General features: G+C 44.5%; 2 protein-coding genes across 2 annotated transcripts in view; one reads left to right on the forward strand and one right to left on the reverse strand.

The window, feature by feature from the left end:
* The window catches only part of LOC126278767 (uncharacterized), a 779,239-nt gene that overhangs the window by 69,784 nt on the left and 684,456 nt on the right, over positions 1-24,999 (forward strand). The window lies entirely within an intron of this gene.
* Positions 844-24,999, reverse strand: part of LOC126278130 (facilitated trehalose transporter Tret1-like) — a 29,705-nt gene continuing 5,549 nt past the window's right edge. Inside the window, exons 2-5 of the mRNA XM_049978018.1 lie at positions 21,668-21,918; positions 13,495-13,667; positions 4,546-4,720; positions 844-3,901 (exon numbers count right to left, since the gene is read on the reverse strand). Of these exons, the coding sequence (XP_049833975.1) occupies positions 3,056-3,901; positions 4,546-4,720; positions 13,495-13,667; positions 21,668-21,918 (1,445 nt within the window). The 3' untranslated portion in view covers positions 844-3,055. The remainder of the gene's footprint in view (positions 3,902-4,545; positions 4,721-13,494; positions 13,668-21,667; positions 21,919-24,999) is intronic.

The following is a 24,999-nucleotide window of genomic DNA, read 5'->3' on the forward strand; positions in this document are numbered from 1 at the left end:
GTCAAATTCTGACTGCAGTACTTACCATTCGCACACCTCTGCGAATCAGGCATCCATACCACGCTAAATTCTTCTCTTCCTTTCGTTAATACAGGGCTGAAGCATGAAATGACTTGCCGGATGTGGTCACCATAATTGTCAAAAGTGGTGTGTGTGTGTGTGTGTGTGTGTGTGTGTGTGTGTGTGTGTGTGTGTGTGCGTGTGTGTGTGCGTGCGTGTGTGTGTGTGTGTTTCTTTCTTTCTTTCTTTCTGTGTGTGCATGTATTTTTACGACCTCTTCTGGCTTACCTTACCGTACATGTTGAACTAACAACTGTGTGCATCCGTCGAAGCAGATTGACCATTGCATTATGTGGGGAAGAAGGTTGATTACCTGCCAGGGTTTACTGTATACTAAAATTCACAACAAGACAAATTTTTTTATATCTACTTGTATTATTTTGATTTTGATACAAAAATTATTCAGTCACACATAAATTTGCATACCACTGACTATAACTGCCAGATGCTATTAGAGTATTGCATGGTAACGTTGGCTGCAGATTAAAACTCTGCGTATTTTCAGTCAAATTCAGATATGAAATCTGAAAGTTAGCACCCTCAATGATACGTGATCTGAGAGCTCTTTACAGAGTAGAAGAACGAGGCCATGTGATGTGTGGAGTATCATAAATGTTTTACATCGCCACATGTTTCACAGGATCATTTGAAATCTGAGTAAATCTGCTATAACACAAAAAAATTCATCGAGAGGTTACTGCTCATTAGGTTATTTGGCTCAGTGCAAATGTAACAGGATGAGAGCACATCTTTTAAGACATTAGGGAATGACTTCCATGGTACTTCGTGGAACTGTAGAGGTTTAAAACTGTAGAGGAGGGCAGAGATTGGAATACAAAATTGGTTCAAATGTCTGTAAGCACTATGGGACTTAACATAGGTCATCAGTCGCCTAGACTTAGAACTTATTAAACCTAATTAACCAAAGGACAGGCCGAGGCAGGATTCGAAGTTGCGACCGTAGCAGCATCGCGGTTCCAGACTGAAGACCCTAGAACCGCTCGGCGACAACGGCCGGCGATTGGAATACGTCCAGCAAATTATTGAGGACGTAGGTTGCAGGTGCTTCTCTGAGACAAAATGGTTGGAGGTTGGAAAGAAAAGAAAAGAAAGAAAGGTTTTACGTAAAAATCCATATTGCCCGTAACATTTGCATCAGAAACTGGAATCTTCAGTTGATGCATCGAGGAACTCGCGGGAGGTCCTTGTTCTCGGTAAAGTTTATCGTTGGAGTCATCGAACTGACCTAATTTTATTGAAGATGTCTGAGTCTTAAGTAATTCACGATTCAGAATAAATCATGGATAATGATATTGTGGACGAGGATAGTAAACGTTACTGGATCAAAGTGTAGTTGTTCAGGGTTGTGCTAAGAAATGAACATATGAATCATAGTATTTATTTCTTTGAGCGCTTCAGAAATAAGTTCATGCTTTCCGTGTAATGCCAGTTAACATATTTTTCTGAAGACCAGATGACGTTATCGTAAGAGCGATAGTATCTCCTATGTCCGAAATTGTACATGAAGACTCCACAAGAAATCAGCAATACTTTTCAAACCGCGATAATGTAGGATAGGGGAGTTATCCGGTATCTTCATTAACTGCATCACTGATGTTTTAGGTTCAATAACGTAGTTAAAAGAGGAAATAATTAAGTAGGAATATTTTACCTAGCCATTGTCACAAAACATCATGGAAATGATTTTGAAAAAAAGCGACCAAGCTGTCACTGAGTCCAAGAAAATAGTTCTCTCTGTCTACATCTTTATTATTCAGGCCTTCTACAGCTTTTCGCTGGTTTTTCTGACGCATACAATCACTCTACACTACGTTTCGTGTACTTGCCTCCCAATTTGTTTGAGATTTTTTATTTTTGTTTTGTTTTGTTTTATATGCGGTTATACCACATCAAATATAAATTGTAGTATATTGTAGTGTTAACTGCAGAACATGGAACTGAAATATGGACGATAAACGAAACACCCGCCGTGCGGGAGTAGCCGAGCGGTCAAAGCAGCTGCAGTCCTGGACAGTGCGGCTGATCCCGGCGGAGGTTCGAGTCCGCCCTCGGGCATGGGTGTGTGTGTTTGTCCTTAGGATAATTTAGGTATAAGTAGTGTGTAAGCTTAGGGACTGATGGCCTTAGCAGTTAAGTCCCATAAGATTACACACACATTTGAACATTTTAACAGAACACCCAAGAAGAGACTGTGACGTTGGAGAAGAATGACGAGGCTGGGATGGGTACATCGGGTAATAGATTAAGCTCTGTCTGGATGAGAGAGTAGTGAGTTTATGGTACAATATGGAAAGAGACTGTAAAGGCTTATGCAAGACTTTCTTAGGAGTGGCAGGGGAAGGGAGAGTGGAGTTTGGATATAATAAAACATTTGCAAACGTAAAGAATGTTGTAAGTGTTAGCTGGTTAGCTGGAGATAAATTAGTGTGGAGAGCAGGATTGACGTAATGTCGAACTGGATACTGCACCATCATAAACAGTAGTACTTTTCCAAATAACAGTTTAACAATGATGGACTAAAGGGCGCATCATGAGACATCAACGAATATTAATTTGGCTGTGGAGGGATACTTTAAGGGCGAACATTGTAGTGGGAAACAATCGAGTAAACCTCTGCAACTGAGCACTACACTCGCAAGTTCGAATCCTGCCTCGGGCATGAATGTGTGAGATGACCTTAGGTTAGTTAGGTTTAAGTAGTTCTACGTTCTAGGGGACTGATGGCCTCAGATGTTAGATCCCATAGTGCTGAGATCCATTTGAACCAATTGAACCTCATTCGGCGCAGATTGCTGTCGTGTGGAGACTGAAAGACTTACACACGATAGACTAGCTTGGAGAGCTGCATCAACTCCGTCTTCGAAGTGAAAGGTACAACATAACAAATAGTAGAGCCTTTCCAAATCACATGGACGGATCAAGATTCGGATCCAGTGGCGCGAGGTCATGGCACGCCCCTTACGGGTGGAGACGGTCACCAGACGATCTCTTTCTTCTGGTTGTTGACGCTGAGGTTCTGGCCGCTGAGCGTGAGCCATCTGGACGAGCTGAAGATGGCCTCCTCGGTCTTGGCCCTCCTGCCGCAGAGCCTGCCGGCCGCGAGGTCGTTCTGGATGTCCTCGAGCGAGCGGCCCTTGGTTTCGGGCATCACCAGCGCGATGAAGAGCCCGCAGGCGACGCAGCTCGCGCAGAAGAACCAGTAGCAGACGTGGTCGCCCCAGGCAGCGGCCACGGACGGGTACAGCTTGGCGACCAGGAAGCACACGCCCCACAGCAGCGTCAGCCCGAGCGAGGTGGCCAGTTCGCGGATGCGCGGCGAGAAGATCTCGGCGAGCACGACGTAGGGCACCGGGTAGACGCCCAGCGAGACGGTCACGACGAAGACGCACAGGGAGGCGATGGGCAGCCAGCCGGGCGACCAGCCGCCGGCGCGCGTCACGTAGAAGTGGGCGCCCAGCGCCGCCGTCGAGACGGCGATGCCCGCGTTGCTAAGCAACAGCAGCGCGCGGCGGCCCGCGCGGTCCGTCAGCAGCGTCGAGACGGCGACGCCGCCCAGCAGAGAGGCGCCCACCACGACGGCGCTGAGCGCGGGGTCGATGGCGCCGCCCGCCGCCGAGAAGATGCCCTCGGCGTACGACACCACCGCGATGATGCCGCTCAGCTGCTGGTTGGCGCACACCACCATCCCGATGGCGAAGGCGCGGCGGTTGGCCTTGGTGGCGAACAGGTCGCGCAGAGACACGTGACGCTCGGCGTCTTCCAGCCGCTTCTTTTCCACCGCCGCCTGCCTCATTGCGAACTCCGTCTCCAGTTCCTCCTCCTGCAAAGCGTCCCTCGCATCAGCATCCTCTCTATCGTGAACAGCATAGGGCAGTGGTCTCCAATAATTTTTTTCTTTTTTTACGAAGGATCACTTTGTTTTCTTTGTTGTCAGTAAAGACCAAAAGGTTCAAGGGAAAAAAACTTTGTCGATCGAAAAATCAACTTTAAGTGAAGTCGTACCACCCTATCTTGACAATCCAACCTCCAGTTTGTGTGTAAGCCATGTCTCCGCAAAATCCTTTCTTCCAGGAGTGCTAGTTCTGTAAGGTTCGCAGGAGAGCTTCTGTGAAGTCTGGAAGGTAGGAGACGAGATAGTGGCAGAAGTAAAGCTGTGAGGACGGGGAGCGAGTTGCGCTTGGGTAGCTCAAATGATAGAGCACTTGCCGGCGAAAGGCAAGGGTCCTGAGTTCGACTCTCGGTCCGGCACACAGTTTTAATCTGCTAGGAAGTTTCATAAATAATTTTCATTCTGATTCATACTTTCCGCCTTTTCCCATCGTTAAATATTTTTCGTTAGATAGTTTCAGTTGCAATGGAATGGACACCGGTTGGTGTAACCAAGGTATTTGTGTCACGTTTTGCCCGCAGTAACACAGGGAATGATGTGTGAAACTGTACATGGAGAGAGCAGAGTGTACTTACGGTCTTGCCGACCCTGAACCAGCGCAGAGAGGCCTTGGCTTCGTCGGGGCGGCCCTTGCTGAAGTAGTACCAGGGCGTGTCCGGCAACCAGAAGAGGCCCGCCAAGGAGGCGGCGGACAGCACCAGCGAGACTACCGCCGTCATCGTGTAGGACAGCGCCAGGGGCAGCGCGTAGCTGCGACACGACACCGAGCCTTCATTGTATGATTATATGATAGCGGAACAAACACTGGTAGCAGTTACTTCTGTAAAATATCTCGTATGCGTGCGAAACGATTTGAAGTGGAATGATCATATAAAATTAATTGTTGGTAAGGTGGTTACCAGGTTGAAATTCATTGGGAGAGTTCTTAGAAAATGTAATCCATCAACAAAGGAGGTGGCTTAAAAAACACTCGTTCGACCTTAAGTATTGCTCATCAGTGTGGGATCCGTACCAGGTAGGGTTGACAGAGGAGATAGAGAAGATCCAAAGAAGAGCGGCGCGTTTCGTCACAGAGTTATTTGGTAAGAGTGATAGCGTTACGGAGATGTTTAGCAAACTCAAGTGGCAGTCTCTGCAAGAGAGGCGCTCTGCATCGCGGTGTAGCTTGCTGTCCAGGTTTCGAGAGGGTGTGTTTCTGGATGAGGTATGGAATATATTTCTTCCCCCTACTTATACCTTCTGAGGAGATCACTAATGTAAAATTAGAGAGATTCGAGCGCGCACGGAGGCTTTCCGGCAGTCGTTCTTCGCGCGAACCATATGCGACTGGAACAGGACAGGGAGGTAATGAGAGTGGCACGTAAAGTGCCCTTCGTCACACACCGCTGGGTGGCTTGCTGAGTATAAATGTAGATGTAGATGTAGAAACGAGGGTCTCTACCTCCAAACTAACTATAAAGGAAACTTGGTCCGTCTTACTGCTGAACGAATACCGTGGTAGCTCATATTTACAAGGTGATTGTTCCGTGATGATGTTGCAAAATTTTAGGAGCGGTGGAGAGGGGTAAAAGTATCAATTTCGCGTAAGAGACACAAGTCAGATACGACCGAGTCGCAATTTATAAGCGAAAATCGTTCTGATACTTCTGAGAGTGGAATACGTGTATCAGTAGTCTTGTTGCAAAGATTGTAGGTTAGGCAAGTATCAGACGTGTTGGGGTGAACCAAAAGAAGGAAACAATATCGAGGATACGAAAGCTCTAACATGCCTACCTTAAGAGCTATGAGCACTTTTTCATTTTTTCTACTATGAAACACACCTCCTCCAATGAACAAGTGCCCATAGCTTTTAATGAATGGTTCAAATGGTCCTAAGCACTATGGGACTTAACATCTGAGGTCATCAGTCCTCTAGACTCAGAACTACTTAAACATAAGGGCATCACACACATCCATGTCCGAGGCAGGATTCGAACCTGCGACTGTAGCAGCAGCGCGGTTCCGGACCGAAGCGCCTAGAACCGCTCGGCAACTTTTAATGGATGCATTTACTGGACTTTTTTCATGTCCTTACTAACTCCTCCAAAAATATGAAAACCAACGAGCTTGCAGTAGACGAGGTCTATAATGAATAAGATTGTATAATACTGTGGTCCAGAGGGATTAATTAAGACACAATTCAAGCTGTACTAGGGTAGATAGTATAAGAAATGACGTAAGCCGACATAGCAAGAAATGGTTCAAATGGCTCTGAGCACTATGGGACTTAACATCGATGGTCATCAGTCCCCTAGAACTTAGAACTACTTACACCTAACTAACCTAAGGACATCCCACAACACCCAGCCATCACGAGTCAGAGAAAAGCCCTGACCCCGCCGGGAATCGAACCCAGGAACACGGGCGTGGGAAGCGAGAACGCTTCCGCACGACCACGACATGCGGGTAGAAAGAAATGGATAGGGATGTGTACCACATAGGATTCTGTGATGGATACCATTCCAGCGGCAGAAAACTGATTGCCTACTAGATGACGCAACTGGCTAAATGATTTAAAGGAGGCATTGGAAGCAAGGATTATGAACGTTGAGGAAAGGCAAGACAGAATGAGATGGCGCCTGGGAGCAGAGAAGCGGCGCCAGCCGATGATAATCCACAAGAATAAGAAGAAGAAAAAGGAGAACGATAAGATGATTAATGTTTTAAACATTTTAAATAAATTTATCGTAAATCATTTTTGCGAGGGTGCTGGTAATCTCACAAGGGGAGGCCACGACATTTGGAACGCAGATTTACTGCAAACTTCGTACACTCTTAGTACGCCATTAGGACAACAAAATGTGTTAGCAGTAGCGCGTACTTCTCAAATGTTATTGAGAAAATCGCAAGATAATTTCGGTCGTCAAATATATATGGCTGTGCGTAGCCGTGTTTACCAGGAAGCGGTGGCAGCCGAGTGGTTAGCGTTCAAACCCCATAGTCGCTGGATCGAGTCCCGTTCGTAAGTATTTTTTTATTTCTAGCACAGTCATTTTCTGTGCTATTTATATTACAATTGATATAATGGAAAACACATGTACCTTTTATTAAATTTACAATGTTATTTGGTGGTCTACAAATTTTTATTATCACAAGTGACATAATATTCATAACGATCGACTAGTAAATGACCAAACGCATAAAGTGATACTGAAAATGTATGCCTGACCTTGTCTTCAAAATTGTTCGTATTCAATCGAAAGAGAACGAGAAATTGCTTCTCGTGAAGACGCTATTAAAATACACTCGATACTGCATGAACAAATATCAGCTCCGATATTTAAGGAAATGCTGTGTTATGCTTGGTTACCTTCCAAATTATCGACTGAAAGAGGTTTTTGAAAATGTTAACGAGCTTTGTTTTTCTACGGAAAACCTCAAGAGACCTTGCATATGAGGAAACGTAGCATTTATTCAATGCAGCTGGTGCCGTTTTACTTTATGTTTTCCATGTTTTTACGAAAACTACCATCCTGCAACTTGAACCCGTAATGTCGATAGCGACGATTGATCGTACACTTTCGAAAGCCGTCTAAGGCAGGCAAAACTTTGAGGTAACAAGTCGTTTAAGGCTCCTTCCTGGTATAAGGGATTTCTCAAATCACGGTCGAGCATACATTTTCTGTGTCACTTTAAGCGTTTGGTCGTTTACTTGTCAATAGCTATGAATATTATATTATTTGTGATAGTAAAAATTTGTAGACCGCCAAATAGCATTGTAAATTTAGTTAAAGTTCATCCGATATTTTTCCCATTATGTCAACTGCAATATAAATAGTAAAGAAAATGACTGTGTTAGAAATAAAAAAAAACTTACGAACGGGACTCGATCCAGCGACTACAGGGCTTGAACGCAAACCACTCGGCTCCCGCCACTTCATGGTAAAAATAGCCACGCACAGGTTTATATTTGACGACCGAAATTATCTTGCGATTTTCTCAGGAACGTTTGAGAAGTATGCACTACTGCTTACACTTTTTTTTTTGTAAGTTTGCAGTAAATCTGCATTCCAAACGTCGTGGCCTCCCCTTGTAAGTTCGAGCGTACTATACTTAGAACAAATCAACCAATCCCTCATTTGGGTAGTCAATTTTCTGTGATGTGTTGATGTGCTGCATTCTACAATCGGAATTTCTTTTGCCACGCCAATCAGTTAAGACAGATGACTTGTGTAGTCAGGGCATACAAATACTGTTGCGATTTCATCTTCTGAATTGTTGTATGTTTCTTCCTGTTAACACCCCACATTAATTCAGTTATATGAGACTACGAATGAAAAGATCACGCCGCTGTTCGAGGAACCAAAAACGATAAAATCACGGGACCAGCATAGCCGGGCTGAGTTTATACGCTGGATTATAACAAATATGAGTCCATTATCTGTCTGACCGATTATAGGCTACTTTCATATTAGCGTAATTTGCGTCTACAACTGATAATGCGTGTCACGGAAGCTAGGCAGACTGTATTGCAAGCGAATTCCCTTCGAAGCCGCTGAATGGAGATGACGTCCTTCGGCATGTCATGTGGCTGTAGCTATATTGAATGAACCAGTAGTGATTGTTTTCTTTTTCATTGTCACTGCATATGACTTCATGAAACGTATGCTAATGACATGTAGTCGTTAAATTCAATCGGCCCGTCTAACAACATGTCGTACTTACGAGAGAGAGGGAGAGAGAGAGAGAGAGAGAAAGAGAGAGAGGGAGGGAGAGGGGGGGGGGAGTTTAATGGCCGGTCGACAGCGTAGTCATTAAACAAGTTACTTATGAAGACAGGAAAGTGGTAAGCAATGTGTGACATAATGCGCTCTGCACATAAAAAGGATATCTTACGATGCTAAAGCGTATAATAACATGTTGCTGGTCAACTAATTTCGAAATATCATACAACCTATTTTCCAAAAGTCCACTGAGAAATAAAGCAGAAACATCAACTGGTGTTAAACACTGTAGTTTTAAATTTTATATGCTAAACTAAAATACTTAATACAAAATTACATTCAAAAATCGATGACGCTGTACTACAACTAAGTAAAATGCTTTGGACACAGACGCAGTGGACAAATGTTTACGGATTTCGCTTGCCAGATGTGAGCAGCACAATGTCCCTCAATAGTTACATCCCTAACAATGGGCCGCAGGTGTACGCGGCAGCTTTTGTTTTCGTATGTAGCCAATGTAGCCGCTATCAATCAAGACACAAATGAATTAATGATGTTAGCTGTCAGCGGATATTGATTTAAATCGATGGGGAAAGGTGAAGAATACGTGTCGGATCAGGATACGAACCCAGTTCTCCTGCTTTCTAGGTAGATGCGCTGACAGCTGCTCCTTTCGGAAACAGCGACCATTGCAAATGCATCTACTACCCTAGCAAGCCTCCGTCAAAGCCAAATTCTCAACATTTCCGAAAGAATAGATACCACATACATAATTAAGGCTAGGACGACGATTGATCAGTTCATTACAGATGCACACCACAGTCGAACACTTACGGGAATCGGCGAAATATCGCTTGTAACAAGGATAATGGGCAACGTGCAATACATCTGTAGTGTGAGGGTATCGTGCGAATTTCGGTCTGACAGGAGGCGTGTTAGGGTTGTTCGTGCAATTGCGACGACCATTGTGTCTGGATGGCGCATTAATCAGCACATATGCCTAACAAGCAGGACACCTGGGTTCGAATCGCAGTCTGGCTTAATTTTTCCTATTTTACCATTGATTTAAATCAGTGCCCACTGGTAGTCAACGTCATTAATTCCTTTGTGTCTAGATTTTGATTCGGTTCGCCATTAAATCACATGATATTTTGCCTATCTAAACCTTCATACCAGTCACTCAATCTGGCTAGTGTAAAAGTGCCCTATTTCTTCCATTTAAGATATGGTTGAACACTTCTAGACCTGGTTTTAAGTAGCGACAGTTGCACGAAAGAAGCGAAAAGAATGCTACTACAAGCGTCACTTCCGTTTCGAGCACCGAGCGAGGTGACGCAGTGGTTAGACACTTGACTCGCATTCGGGAGGACGACGGTTCAATCCCGCGTCCGGCCATCCTGATTTAGGTTTTCCGTGATTTGCCTAAATCACTCCAGGCAAATGCCGGGATGGTTCCTCTGAAAGGACACGGCTGACTTACTTCCCCATCCTTCCCTAATCCGATGAGACCGATGACCACGCTGTCTGGTCTCCTTCCCCAAACAACCAACCGTTTCGAGCTTCTGTGTTTGCAAGACTAGTCGCGACACGAAACAAAGACGCACGTGACGTATGAGGAGCCTTTATTTGGTTCAGCTAGTGCAAGATCACAGTTCGCACTGAGATCTTCTACATCGAGAGTCCACTGTTACGCCACAAAGCCGGCAGTAATCCGTGAACTCGGTAAACAGAACTTAGGTGACTTCCTCTCTGCTGTTTTCGTTTGTGCTCCACTGTATTTTATGTGAGGCTTTTCGCAAGTGCCGCCGTCATGAACTGCTTGATATACGTCGGCAAACAATTACGCGTTGTACTGGGTATTTTGTACAACTGAATGAACCTTGCTCAACCTAATCTTTGAATTAATCCGATATGAGGACTAGAATTAACAACTGAAAATAGTCCTACCACCCAATAAATGCATTCTCACAATTATCGGCTCTTGCGTAGCGTAATGTGACTAAAATTCTCCGTTTGGGAAAATAAAATATTACCAAACGGGTAGCGCAACGCATAAAAGAAGGTCAGAGTACATTAAATCGAACTGTCGCAGCAGTGACTTGCACTTCTGATAGCGCAGAAGCAGCTGAATAAGTCATACTATTGCCTAGACGACGAAATAAAAAAAAAAAAAAAAATTCTTGAACTCAGGTCCATACAAAAAATACATATGTGATGGATCCTTTATAGACGATTAGTAAAATATCCACGCTCTATTATTAGTGACATTATCTGACCCCCTTCAAATATATACGCGTAGGAAACTTTCGTACTTCATGTGCGAAGTATCCCTTGTAGCACTGTAATTCGAACGTTTCGTGAAGCTTCAGGTCCTCAGGTAAACGAGAGTGTGGACGAATTTCCAATTTGAAGAATGTACAGAAATACCACCCTTTACCGAGCTGGACATGGTAACTTCAGTGTTCGATGCATCTTTCAGTTTCACAACTGGTCCACTTCACTAAACGAGGAATTAAAGAGTGCAGCTGTGCAGAAATTCAAGGTCTTTTTTTTTTGTAAAAATATGCAGCTCGCCGTCTATGATTTTATAAAAGTCATATTCGGACTTCTGAGAATACTACTGACGAAGAGACTCAAGATCAGGAAGTCGGTCCTTGTCTGAGGAAAGATCACTGCTGACTGCTCAAATGCTTTATTTGCCGTCAGCAGTAGTTGATGTACTATCTACCACTCTACTTCAACGGTTCGATTAGTCGTTGAATTGACCCTGTAGAGTCCCATATCCTTGTATGCAATAATTTTTCTTTCTCGTCACGTGTTAACTGTTTTCAATGTGGCATTGTCACAATCGTGATTTACGTACACAACATGCACTGTCACTAATGACGTCTATTTCCTGTCTGCAGTAAAGGCATGTATACACACACTAACACCAAACTTAACTGACTGCCTCCATACCGAGTTACATTCTCTACCACCTGCGCTACATACTGCACCACTGAGATCAGATGTGATACAGTTTCACTGCATTTGTCGGCATACTGTATGTTGCTGTTGTTGTGGTCTTCAGTCCAGAGACTGGTTTGATGCAGCTCTCCTAGCTACTCTATCCTGTGCAAGCTGCTTCATCTCCCAGTACCTACTGCAGCCTACATCCTTCAGAATCTGCTTAGTGTATTCATCTCTTGATCTCCCACTACAATTTTTACCGTCCACGCTGCCCTCCAATACTAAATTGGTGATCCCTTGATGCCTCAGAACATGTCCTACCAACCGAACCCTTCTTCTAGTTAAGTTGTGGCCAAACTCCTCTTCTCCCCAATTCTGTTCAATACCTCCTTATTAGTTATGAGATCCACCCATCTAATCTTCAGCATTCATCCGTAGCACTACATTTCAAAAGCTTCTATTCTCTTCTTGTCCGAACTATTTATCATTTCCATACAAGGTTACACTCTATACAAATACTATCAGAAACGACTTCCTGACACTTAAATCTATACTCGATGTTAACAAATTTCCCTTCTTCAGAAACGCTTTCTACATTTCATATCCTCTCTACTTCGACCATCATCAGTTATTTTGATGCCCGCATCTCGTGGTCGTAAGGTAGCGTTCTCGCTTCCCGCGCCCAGCTTCGATTCCCGGCGGGGTCAGGGATTTTCTCTGCCTCGTGATGGCTGGGTGTCATGTGTTGTCCTTAGGTTAGTTAGGTTTAAGTAGTCCTAAGTTCTAGGGGACTGATGACCATAAATGTTAAGTCCCATAGTGCTCAGAGGCATTTGAACAATTTTTTCTTAGTTATTTTGCTCCCCAAATAGCAAAACTCCTTTACTACTGCAAGTGTCTTATTTCCTAATCTGATTCCCTCAGCATCACCCGAGTTAACTCGACTACATTCCATTATTCTCGTTCTGCTTTTGTTGATGTTCTTGTTATATCCTCCATTCAAGGCACTGTCCATTCTGTTCAAATGCTCTCCCACGTCCTTTGCTGTCTTTGACAGAATTACAATGTCATCGGTGAACCTCAAAGTTTTTATTTCTTCTCCATGGATTTTAACACCTACTGCGAATTTTTCTTTTGTTTCCTTTACCGCTTGCTCAATATACAGATTGTATGACATCGGGGAGAGGCTACATCCCATTCTTACGCCCTTCCCAACTACTGCTTCCATTTCATGCCTCTGGACTCTTTATAACTGCCATCTGCTTTCTGTACAAATTGTAAATAGCCTTTCGCTCCTGTATTTTACCCCTGACACCCGGATCTCATAGTATTGCATATACACTGTGCAGAACTACTTCAAGGGACAATGTTAATTTTCCAACAAATATCCATGACTTTTTACTGGTTTGCATTACTGCAATGTACAAATTGTGTATGCAGAAGTTATGATACAATCAATATTACGCTTTTTTCGCTTTGTTGATCTTTTATGCTCACGTCCCGCTCCTAAACCATTACATAAGGAAACATGTCTACAATTCTCTCTTGCATTCAGAGAGCGGGATTTGCACCTGGCGGCCAAAATTGGAACTTGTTTTTTATTGCAGACTAATTCAGTCACGCATTAACAATTTGACACATCTATCAAGTTTCGCTGCCGTACGTAATATCAGCCAACATTGTATCTTTGTGAGTAACTGCACTTTACGTTTGACCAGCCGATACACTTGAAGAGCTTCTTTCTTTAGCTACTTATGCGGGTTCAGGCCTGACGGAGCGGAGCAGAGTTGAGGATGTCCACCTGCAGAGGAGGCCGAACGTGTAGGCGATGAAGAGGAGAGAGCAGACAGTTGGAAGCGAACGCACGCCTACCTGCAGAGGAGGCCGATTATGTAGGCGATGACGAGGAAGGAGCAGAGCGACCCGCGGACCGCGTCCTCCGAGATGTCACGCACGTAGGCGCCGCACACGACGAAGCCGCCCGCGCCGCTCACGCCCGCCAGCGCCCGAGACACGATCAGCACGGCCACGTGCTGACCCACCAGCTGCGGGCAGTAGACGGGACCACTGTCTCACAGCTGCGGCAACTGCTCTTCAGCACACAAGCATTACATCAACTACTCGCTAGCCTCCAAAGGAGCACTACTATTCTAGAGGTAAGACCGCAATGAGCGGAACTGCAGTGCAGCAGAGCGGCACGGCACGACGTGACCAAATATTGTTAAGCCGTCGGCACAGGCCGTGCCCATGACGTTCCTCCGAAAGTCAAATGGCATATCGCAAGACTGTTACTCACACACCAACGTGAATAGTCCCCGCCTCAGTCAATGATTTTAGAAACTCTGATTAAATGTTAATGCTTTATTTTATCTTATGTCGCCCAAAGCCGTTGTAATGCTGGCTCCCCTGCATTTTCCCTGTAGACTCCCGTTTCTTGTTGTACCACGTGATGAGACAAGTCCTCGCCTCATAGAGGTCTTCAGCGCACTCTTTCCACCTATCCGCACTTAACAGTGAAATTCCCACTACGCTCTTAATGTGCACGTACTTTTAATATCACCGAATGTTCTTTGGCTTTTCTTTACGCTGTGTCAGTCCTTCACATAATCATTTCTTCTTCAGTTTCTTTACATTTCTCACGCATCCATTTCGCCTTTGATGTCCTGAACTTCCTATTTATTTCATTCGTAAGTGACCTGCATTTTGGTATTACTGAATCTATAGTGGCAAAGTACTTCAAGCGTATTTTTTCGTTCCTTAGTACTTCCGTGTCTCATGTCTTTGCCCATTGTCTCTTCCTAATCGCTCTCTTAAACTTCAGCCTGCTGTTCAACATTACAAAATTGTGATCTGAGTCTATATCTACTCGTGGGTACCTCTTACAATCCAGTGTCTCATTTCGGGACGTATGCCAGTCACTGACGTAGTCTAATTGAAATCTCCCTGTGTCTTCCAGCCCCTTCTTTTGAGATTTTTGAATAGAGTGTTCGCTATTGCCAGCTGAATTTAATAGCAGAACTCAATTAATGTTTCTCCTCCATCGTTCCTGCCAGCAAGCCCATCTTCCCGCGTAGTCTTTCTTTCTATTCCTTCCCCTAGAACCGCACTCTAATCCCCAATGGCTATAACATTTCCCTTTACATGCTGAATCACTCGTTCACTATCCTCTTACACTTTCTGTCTCCTCATCCTCTTCTTGTGACTTCGGCATGTACACCTGAACTACAGTGGTTGATGTTCGTTTACTGTCGATTTTGATGAGCGCAGCTCTACTTAAAGCCCCCACCTTCTGATTCAATAATCTGGTGAGATTTGTGGGCCTCAAACCACACGAGCATCCGTATCGGTATATGTGAAAGTGAAGTTCGACAGGTGACGAGACCTGACACGTTTATCCTTCTCACAAACTAACAACATTCAAATGGGATATCTACATGAGAAATAATCTGCGCAGTATTTATTTAGTTAATGCTGCGTGGGAAAAATGAAAATATTTACAGATTTCAGCGGGATTGACGCTTGTTTATTTACATCACGGAATATGGCGGAAAAGGCCTCCGTCCACGTCGATGCAGCGCTCTCCTCAATTTATCAAACTGTGAGACATGTGCAGCAGGTCTGACCAGAAGGATGGCAGCAATAGCGTTTTCATTATTCTGCTGTAGCTCTTTCAATCTTTGAGAATTATTTGGGTACACCTGAGCTTTCAATTTATGCCGCAGTTAACAATCATAGGGAGGGAGATCATACAATCGAGGTGGCCAGCAGATGGCACTGTCTCTGCTAATTGTCTTGTCCTGACCAAACACCTTATGCAGTCGTGACAAGGTTGTCAACGAGGTTATGCTGTAGCTGCCCCTTGATAAAAATATGCATGCAATTGTTCATCTTCGGTCTGGTGAAGGAACCGTGTCACGATGCTCACACTAATATTGCATACTAAACACCAATAACAGCTCTTAAAAGTAGCCTTTTTCTGGCGCATACAGGCATGTGTTCTGAGGATCTAATTGGCCTGATGTTCTGACTCCACTTCACTCATAAGGCACCGGCAGATCTCAACACGTAAGTTTACGTCCGATCGCCTGAACTCTTACAGAACAGGAAATCTGTAGGATACGAATATAGGTCCTTTTTGGGAATTTTTCGAAACGACGTCTTAATCGGCAGATGCACAGATAAACAGCGTTTAGGTTTCCTTGGGTTTAGTGCCAGGCTTTCCTTCACTGGAGCAATGTTGCCTGGTGTTCGAACTCATGTCAGATTGTCACCGTGTTTATTCGCCAAAGAGCACGTTTCACGCCATTTTTCCATTAAGTTTTGCGTAGCAGACTTTGATGGACTTTTGCTAAAACACTTCCTCTTCAAAAAATTCATATTGCCACCTTGAGTTGCTGGTAAAATATATTATTTATACAACCAGTTTCAGTCGTCCGAACATTGTCAGATTCCGGTACACCAAATAAAATAATACGAAAGTCACATTACAGTCTGAGACTGTCACGAATCTGTCAGCAACAACACACACGTACTGGAATGTAACGAACTCACATAAAAGTATTCACAGCAAGTTAGGCGAAATACGAAATCGTTATTGTCAGTTGATAAAATCGTGAATAATACACTGGGGATAAGAGTATACCATAACACAGTGATGTGAGTCTTTACGAAAACCACATAAGATAAAGACGTAACTGGCTCACATGTGTACCGAGTGACCTGTTTTCATATAGCAGTATAAACTTCGTCGTCAATCTATAAAAACTGTGCTAAGACTGTAATCGGCGGTAACGACGTGAAAAGATCCATACCACTCGGGGGGCGACTAACCATCTGGTCACTGTTTACTGGTAGAGCCAAAGATATAGTGAGTAGAACCTTACGATTACTAAGCTGTGTGTCATCTGCTACGACAAGTTCATGTGACAGTCTTTACAGGTTTTCTTTATGTTGTATGAAATAGCAACCTGCGCATGTTACAATAACATTTGCAGTGACAGAAAACAAAATGCGTAGAAGTAATGGCTTACAGGTACACGAAGATTGATGACGTAGTTTATATTGCGATATGACAACAGGTAACTCTCTACAACTGTGAACCACTTAGATCTTTATCTTATGTGGTTTTCGTAATGCGTCACATCACTGTATAATGCTATACTTCTATTTTCAGTGTATTATTCATGATTTCACTATCTGACAATAAAGATTTCGTATTTGGCTTAACATGAACCTGTGAATACTTTTATATGAGTTATCCCATTACATGTGTGGTTTTCTTAACATTTACAACAGATAACAGATCCGTGACAGTTTAAGTCTGTAATTTTAATTGGGTATTATTTTATTTGGTATTTATGAACGTGATGATGGTCAGGCGACTGAAACTGGTTGTATAAATATTTTACCAGCACCTCAAGGCGGTAAATGACTTATTCAAATACATAAGAGCTATGGGTCACCACCTTCTGAAAATATAAAACTACTTTCAATCTTAAACTCTTGCAAACCCGCTCTGCATGGATATTGTGTTTTGCATAACACTTGACAATGAACACATTCATGTTGTTGTGAACACCAGTCCGTACTGCACTCAGCTGGCCACTAAACACGTCTGCTCCTCTCAATGACTCAAACATTATGATGCAGCCAAGTACTCGGGGCAGAGAATACAGATGTGCATTTGCAGACATGTGTCAACCGATTAGGGCATAGAAATTACAGTTTCCAGAACTTTCTGTGATGGGCATTCTCCTATTGGCTAACAGGGGTCAGATCTGCGCCAGTCTTTTTTCTGGTGGTTTTATTTGTCCCACCGAGTCTACAAGGTGTAGATGGCACTCCACCAAAATATTCTCTGTGGCTGAGTACAAGAAAACAGAGTAGGTTGCGTTGTTGAAATTGCTGTTCATTTATTGATCAATGATGCACTTTTAGCCCAATTCAAGGCATCTTCAGGTTGGTCTACATTACAATACTTTGGAATTAGAAAGGCTTGACCTTATTTCGGGACTGGACGAAATTAGTAATATTAAAAACTGTACTTACCGATAAATGTTGATAAGCAAATGATGGCTGTCGATGACAAAACATCGGCAAAAATAAATTGCCCTCGTCATGTGCAAGAAAAATAGTCGAGGCAAATAGTACTATATGCTCCCGTCATGCTATTAAAAACATAACATCCAGTAACCTTGAAATAAAAGGAATGAATTGAAAGCAAGAACTGCAACCACTCATTTTCATGAAAGTTGTAGTTCGCAAAGCGAAGGAGGAAAAAACCGGAAAAGATGCGGAATAATTGCCTAACGTGACGAGTAACGTGGTCCAGTGAATACAATACCTGATTAGGTCTGTGCACCCTGTCAAATGGTAAACATGCTGAAAGTATCCTACTAGCTGCTTCGGCCACAAACGCAAGAATATTATTTAGAAACTTTTATAAATAAGCAACTACAATGTGTTAAAGCAACAGTCTGGGAAACGTACGTAGTTTACAGCAAGAATTTTTTCCTATTAGAAATGTGTCACATCTGAAATACACCAAGTTAAAACTTTGTGAAGGTAACTAAGGACGAACTACTATATAATAAATTAATGAAATTACGTGACGTAGCCTAGGAGCATTTATCGCATAGACGGTATTTATTCAAATAGCAAAAGAATAGATACAAAGAACAGTTTTAGTTGCATATGGGAGGGCAAACTAAGTGGAAACTAGTGTATGAGTAGAACTATCTGAATGCTAGATAAATAGGAATATAAGTACCGGAGAGTATAGATATAGATGTACATTCGTGGGCTGAGTTGTAGCGCCGATACAGAGGCAAACAAAGTAAATCTTGAATTACGCTGAAATAGGGTAAGAAACGCTGTAGGCGCGACTTATGCAAAATATAAAATTCACAGGACTGCATAGCACAGTAACAGAGGATGAGAACTAGTCATACAAGTAAAGACGTAAATACTACGAACTGAATATCAATGAACACTAGGTAAGCTAACACTGCTATTTTGGGACGATGTGCAATAATCGGCGTTTCTACCCCTCTGCTTTGATACTCTTTAGGATCTTGTGGTGTCGACTGTAGACTGGGCACTGACAAAATGGTTCAAATGGCTCTGAGCACTATGGGACTTAACTTCTGAGATCATCAGTTCCCTAGAAGTTAGAACTACTTAAACCTACTAACCTAAGGACATCACACACATCCATACCCGAGGCAGGATTCGAACCTGCGACCGCAGTGGTCGCGCGTTTCCAGACAGTAGCACCTAGAACCGCTCGGCCACGGCGGGCGGCTGGGCACTGACAGAGACCAGTGTCGCGTTCTCGTATTAAGGGGAATTCTGTAGCGGTCAATCTGAGGAAGTTGCCGTTTTCTCTGCGTTCAAATATCGTATAACGCAGAATACTAAGAAAATATGGTGTTCAGACTAGTCTTCAGTCAAAACAAAGTAAACGACTTTTAAGATGGAAAATGGATGCACTAAATTGCCTCCACACTGAGGGCGTCTAGGAAGGGACGTGTGGTTGCGGCAAAGCGTATACAGGCGAAACGGGAAGGACTGTTAAAGAACATATTAAGGAACACGGACGCCACACGCGGCTGAAACGAAGCATGAAATCGGTGGTAGCGGAACATCACGGGAATTCTGGCCTTGCCATAGATTTCGTGTGCTGGCCAAGGAAATCAACAATTACCAAAGAAAAGTCCGAGAAGCGATTGAAATTTCCAAGAACGCATGTGACTTCAGTAGAGAGGGCAGGTAAGGTTCCGACATCGTGGTTCCCATTCATCACACAGCGGCTTTCGAGCAACACAAACCGCGCCCTGAAGCCACATCCGCGGACAATAATATTTTCGTTAAACATTTCCCCTCTCGTACCCCGTCTGTTTCAGTTCTAGCGAATGTTACGGGCCCACTCGCAGGAGGGATTTTAACCAATAAATACTTTCCAGCATAAAAGCGGGAAAAATCCATTTCTAACTAATAACATTGGCACAGGAGTTTTAGCCGGTAATCCCCATCTTCAGCATTAGCGCAGGAAAAGTTCTCCTACTATACAGTGGCGGTGAGCCAGCAATGGTAGCCCAAGATTTTTGCCCAATGAGCCCATTTCTCCAGCACAACTACAGGAAACTTAGAGGGCCATAGACACAGCATCTCAGGTAGATGCTGTGCTTCTTGACTTGTGCAAGGCGTTTGATACAGTTCCCCACAGTCGTTTAATGAACAAAGTAAGAGCATATGGACTATCAGACCAATTGTGTGATTGGATTGAAGAGTTCCTAGAAACAGAACGCAGCATGTCGTTTTCAAAGGAGAGAAGTCTTCCGAAGTAAGAGGGATTTCAGGTGTGCTGCATGGGAGTGTCGTAGGACCGTTGCTGTTCACAATATATATAAACGACCTTGTGGATAACGTCGGAAGTTCACTGAAGCTTTTTGAGTATGATTCTGTAGTATATCGAGAGGTTGTAACAATGGAAAATTGTACTGAAATGCAGGAGGATCTGCAACGACTTGACGCATGGTGCAGGTTCAAAATCGAACGAATGGCTCTGAGCACTATGGGATTTAACTGCTGAGGTCATCAGTGCCCTAGAACTTAGAACTACTTAAACTTAACTAACCTAAGGACAGCACACACATCCATGCCCGAGGCAGGATTCGAACCTGCGACCGCAGCGGTCGCGCGGTTCCAGACTGTAGTGCCTAGAACCGCTTGGCCACTTCGGCCGGTCATGGTACAGGGAATGACAATTGAATCTCAACGTAGACAAATGTAATGTGCTGCGAATACATAGAACGAAAGATCCTTTATCATGTAGCTGCAATATAGCTGGTCAGCAAATGGAAGCAGTTAATTTCATAAATTGTCTGGGAGTAGGCATTAGGCGTAATTTAAAATGGAATGACCATATAAGGTTGATCGTCGATACGGCGGATGCCAAACTCAGATTCATTGGGAGAATCCTAAGAAAACAAAGGAAGTAGGTTACAGTACACTTGTTCGCCCGGTGCTTGAATACGGCTCACCGGAGTGGGATCCGTACCAGATAGGGTTGATAGAAGAGATAGAGAAGATCCAACGGATAGCAGCGCGCTTCGGCACAGGGTCGTTTAGTAATTGCGAAAGCGTTACGGAGATGATAGATAAACTCCAGTGGAAGACTCTGCAAAAGAGACGCTCAGTAGCTCGGTACGGGCTTTTGTTGAAGTTTCGAGAACATATCTTCACCGAGGAGTCAAGCATTATATTGCTCTCTCCTACGTATATTTCGCGAAGAGACCCGGAGGATAAAATCAGAAAGATTAGAGCCCACCGACAATCTTTGTTTCCATGAACAATGCGAGGCTGGAATAGAAGGGACAACCGATAGAGGTACTCAAAGTACCCTCCGCCACACACCGTCAGGTGGCTTGCGGAGTATGAATGTAGGTGTGGAAAACTCCCATTATAAGTGAAAGCGAACTGGTCTCTCACTGTGCCCAGTCTACAGTGGACACCACAGGATCCTGAATAGCCGGCCTGTGTGGCCGAGCCGTTCTAGGAGCTTCAGTCTGGAACCGCGCGACTGCTACGGTCGCAGGTTCGAATCCTGCCTCGGGGATGTACGTGTGTTATGTCCTTAGGTTAGTTAGGTTTAAGTAGTTCTAACTTCTAGGGGACTGATGACCTCAGATGCTGAGTTCCATAGTGCTCAGAGCCATTTGAACAATTGTTTGATCCTGAAGACGACACCAGCAGAGCGGTCGAAACGCCGATTGTTTGAAGAAATATGTCGCAGCCCAACAACCCAGATGTTTTTAAAAAAAGTGTCTCTGAGCACTATGGGACTTAACAGCTGTGGTCATCAGTCCCCTAGAACTTAGAACTATTTACACCTAACTAACCTAAGGACAGCACACACATCCATGCCCGAGGCAGGATTGGAACCTGCGACCGTAGCACCAGATGTTTTTAACTTCAGTTTAACATTCGTAGTGTGCCGCCGTCACACAGTTGCAACATTCCGGCGGGCGGTGTGGATACTCACGATAAGCACCCAGCTGAGGAGCATGAGCGCGGCGGCGAGGAAGGCGGACGGCTTGCAGCCGTAGCGCGCCACGCAGAGCCCGAACAGCGGCGTGCCCACGGTGCCAGTCAGCGTGCTGACGGCGCCCACCCACGAGCCCTCCTCCACCGTCAGCGGCACCCCCAGCGGGGAGGCGTCCGACTGCAGCAGCGGCAGCGCCGACGACGTCCACCCGGCCACCACCCCGAACAGCATGCAGCACGACACGTCCACTGCGAACCACGCCGAAAGGCGTCTGTACTCGTCCGCCCATGTCTCAGACCGTCACAGTACAACGAGACCACTCCACCTTGGTGCACAGCCAGATACGTCGGTAAAACTGTGACGAAAGGTGAATGATCCCATCTATGGTGAACTACGGGGGACTCTACGGCCAATATACAAGGGGCGTTCAATAAGCAATACTTTTTAGGCCAGTTTAGAATGAAAAATGTAGAATTTGTTGTGGGACATTATGGAATACGCTTCTGGCAATTAAAATTGCTACAGCAAGAAGAAATGCACATGATAAACGGGTATTCATTGGAACTGATATGTCAATACATTTTAAAGCAATTTGGGTGCATAGATCCTGAGAAATCAGTCCCCAGAACAACCACCTGTAGCCGTAATAATGGCCTTGATACGCTTAGGCATTGAGTCAAACAAATTGGATGGCGTGTACAGGTACAGCTTCAACACGATACCACAGTTCATCAAGAGTAGTGACTGGCGTATTGTGAAGAGACAGTTGCTCGGCCACCATTGACCAGACCTTTTCATTTGGAGAGAGATCTGGAGAATGTGCTGGCCAGGGCAGCAGTCGAACATTTTCTGTATCCAGAAAGGCCCGTACAGGACCTGCAACATGCGGTCGTGCATTATCCTACTGCAATGTTGGGTTTCGCAGGGATCGAATGAAGGGTAGAGCCACGGGACGTAACACATCTGAAATGTAACGTCCAATGTTGTAAGTGCCGTCAATGTGAACACGAGGTGACCGAGACGTGTAACCAATGACACCCCTTTCCATCACGCCGGGTGATACGCCGGTATGGCGATGACGAATACACGCTTCCAATGTGCGTTCACCGCGATGGCACCAAACACGAATGCAACCATTATGATGCTGTAAATAGAACCTGGATTCATCGGAAAAATGACGTTTTGCCGTTCGTGCACCCAGGTTCGTCGTTGAGTACACCATCGCAGGCGCTCCTGTCTGTGATGCAGCGTCAAGGGTAGCAGCAGCCATGGTCTCCGAGCTGATAGTCCATGCTGCTGCAAACGTCGTCGAACTGTTCGTGCAGATGGTTGTTGTCTTGCAAACGTCCCCATGTGTTGACTCAGGGATCGAGACGTGGCTGCACAATCCCTTACAGCCATGCGGATAAGATGCCTGTCATCTCGACTGCTATTGATACGAGGCCATTGGGATCCGTATTATCCTCCTGAACCCACAGATTCCATATTCTGCTAACAGTCATTGGATATCGACCAACGCGAGCAGCAATGTCGCGATACGATAAACCGCAATCTCGTTAAGCTACAATCCGACCTTTATCAAAGTCGGGAATGTGATGGTACGCATTTCTCCTCCTTACACAACAACGTTTCACCTGGCAACGCCGGTAAACTGCCGTTTGTGTATGAGAATCGGTTGCAAACTGTCCTCATGTCAGCACGTTGTAGGTGTCGCCACCGGCGCCAGCGTTGTGTGAATGCTCCGAAAAGCTAATCATTTGCATATCATAGCATCTTCTTCCTGTCGGTTAAATTTCGCGTCTGTAGCACATCTTCGTGGTGTAGCAATTTTAATGGCCGATAGTGTATTACCGCAAGAGCCGCTACGCTTTCATTAAGTTCCGATACGTCACAGCGCTATATGTAGCCTTGAAAGAGACATCTGTAGGAGAGGTGCGATCCAAGCAGAGAGCTGTAGCTGAGTTTCTTTTGGCGGGAAACCAGAGCATCACATTTTTCGGGGTTCACTCAGCCTCGTGATGCCAATTGAGGAGCTACTAGATCGATTAGTAGCGGCTTTTGTCAAGAATACCATCGTAATGACCTGGAGAGCGGTGTGCTGACCACACGCCCGTCCTATCCGCCTCCTCATTTGAGGATGACACGGCGGTCGGATGGACGCGATGGGCCACTTGTGGCCTGAAGACAGAGTGATTTTTTTGCGTTACTTATTGACTGCCCCTCTTATTTCGAAAGATGCAGATCTTAATCAAGAGCTCAAGAAGCGACGATAGCACACCCAAGCGACTCACTCTCAGTTAAACCCAGAATTTACAGAGCGAAAAAAAAGAAGGCCACTGTTACGCGACCGTTCTTTTTTTCCAAAGCGTTCCCATAACGTATATAAAATCGGAATACAGGACCCACTAGATTCGAATAAGTAATCGACACTGCAAAATGTAATTCATACCAGTATTAGCGATTGGCAGTAATCGACTTAATTTACAATTTTTTCGAATTCGTATGCTTTTCATAAGCAAGAGGACATTGAAAGCAGATTGGTATGGTGTGACTTGACAACGCTCGAGCGAATAGCAGAGTCTTTTAGGCAACCAGATGAAGCACCCTCGGAACAGTTCTCAGGGGTGGAGGTCAGTGCAGGCAATCCAACGAACTCTCTTTAGTACAACCACACTTTCAGTGCCATACTCACCGCAGACAGCACAGTTACAAACTCCTGCGGCATAAAGGCCTCCGAAGTGACCGTCTTACGGCCCAGAAGTAGAATGAGAAGAAACTCTGTGTTTAGGTAGGTCCAGGTGGGCACTAATGTGCACAAAATGTTAGAAAGTTTCTTTGGAATGCACAGGGCGGTGTAGGTAACATCCAGGAAATGGAGTGAGAATTTGCAGTTAGTGGCGCCTTTGGAAGAGTGAAATTTTTAAGGATTTGTCTTGCTATATTTTACTTATGCCATTCATTGTCGACCACACTTTGGCGATTCGTACAACCTGATATTTATGTTTAGGTTTATTTAACAATCTTCCTTGAATCGTAGCTAAACTACTGCTATACTGCCTTGCTTCTCTGCTGATCTGCTATACATTTGTGTAAGTACGTCGAAAAGTGCTCTGTTCTTTGAAACTGCAGTTTCTTGAAACACACTAAACAGGTACGTTTTTGTTCAGTAACGCAACGTATGGTTCTGCAAATATTAAGGCAAGTTGGAGCTGTGGCTGCAGTCTCAAATGCCCCCCCCCCCCCCTCCCCCGCTACCATTCTCTCTCTCTCTCTCTCTCTCTCTCTCTCTCCCCTGTCAGTCTCTTTCTCTCCGTGTATATTTTTATGTT

Source organism: Schistocerca gregaria, chromosome 6, assembly GCF_023897955.1.
Source record: "Schistocerca gregaria isolate iqSchGreg1 chromosome 6, iqSchGreg1.2, whole genome shotgun sequence".
Taxonomy (NCBI): domain Eukaryota; kingdom Metazoa; phylum Arthropoda; class Insecta; order Orthoptera; family Acrididae; genus Schistocerca; species Schistocerca gregaria.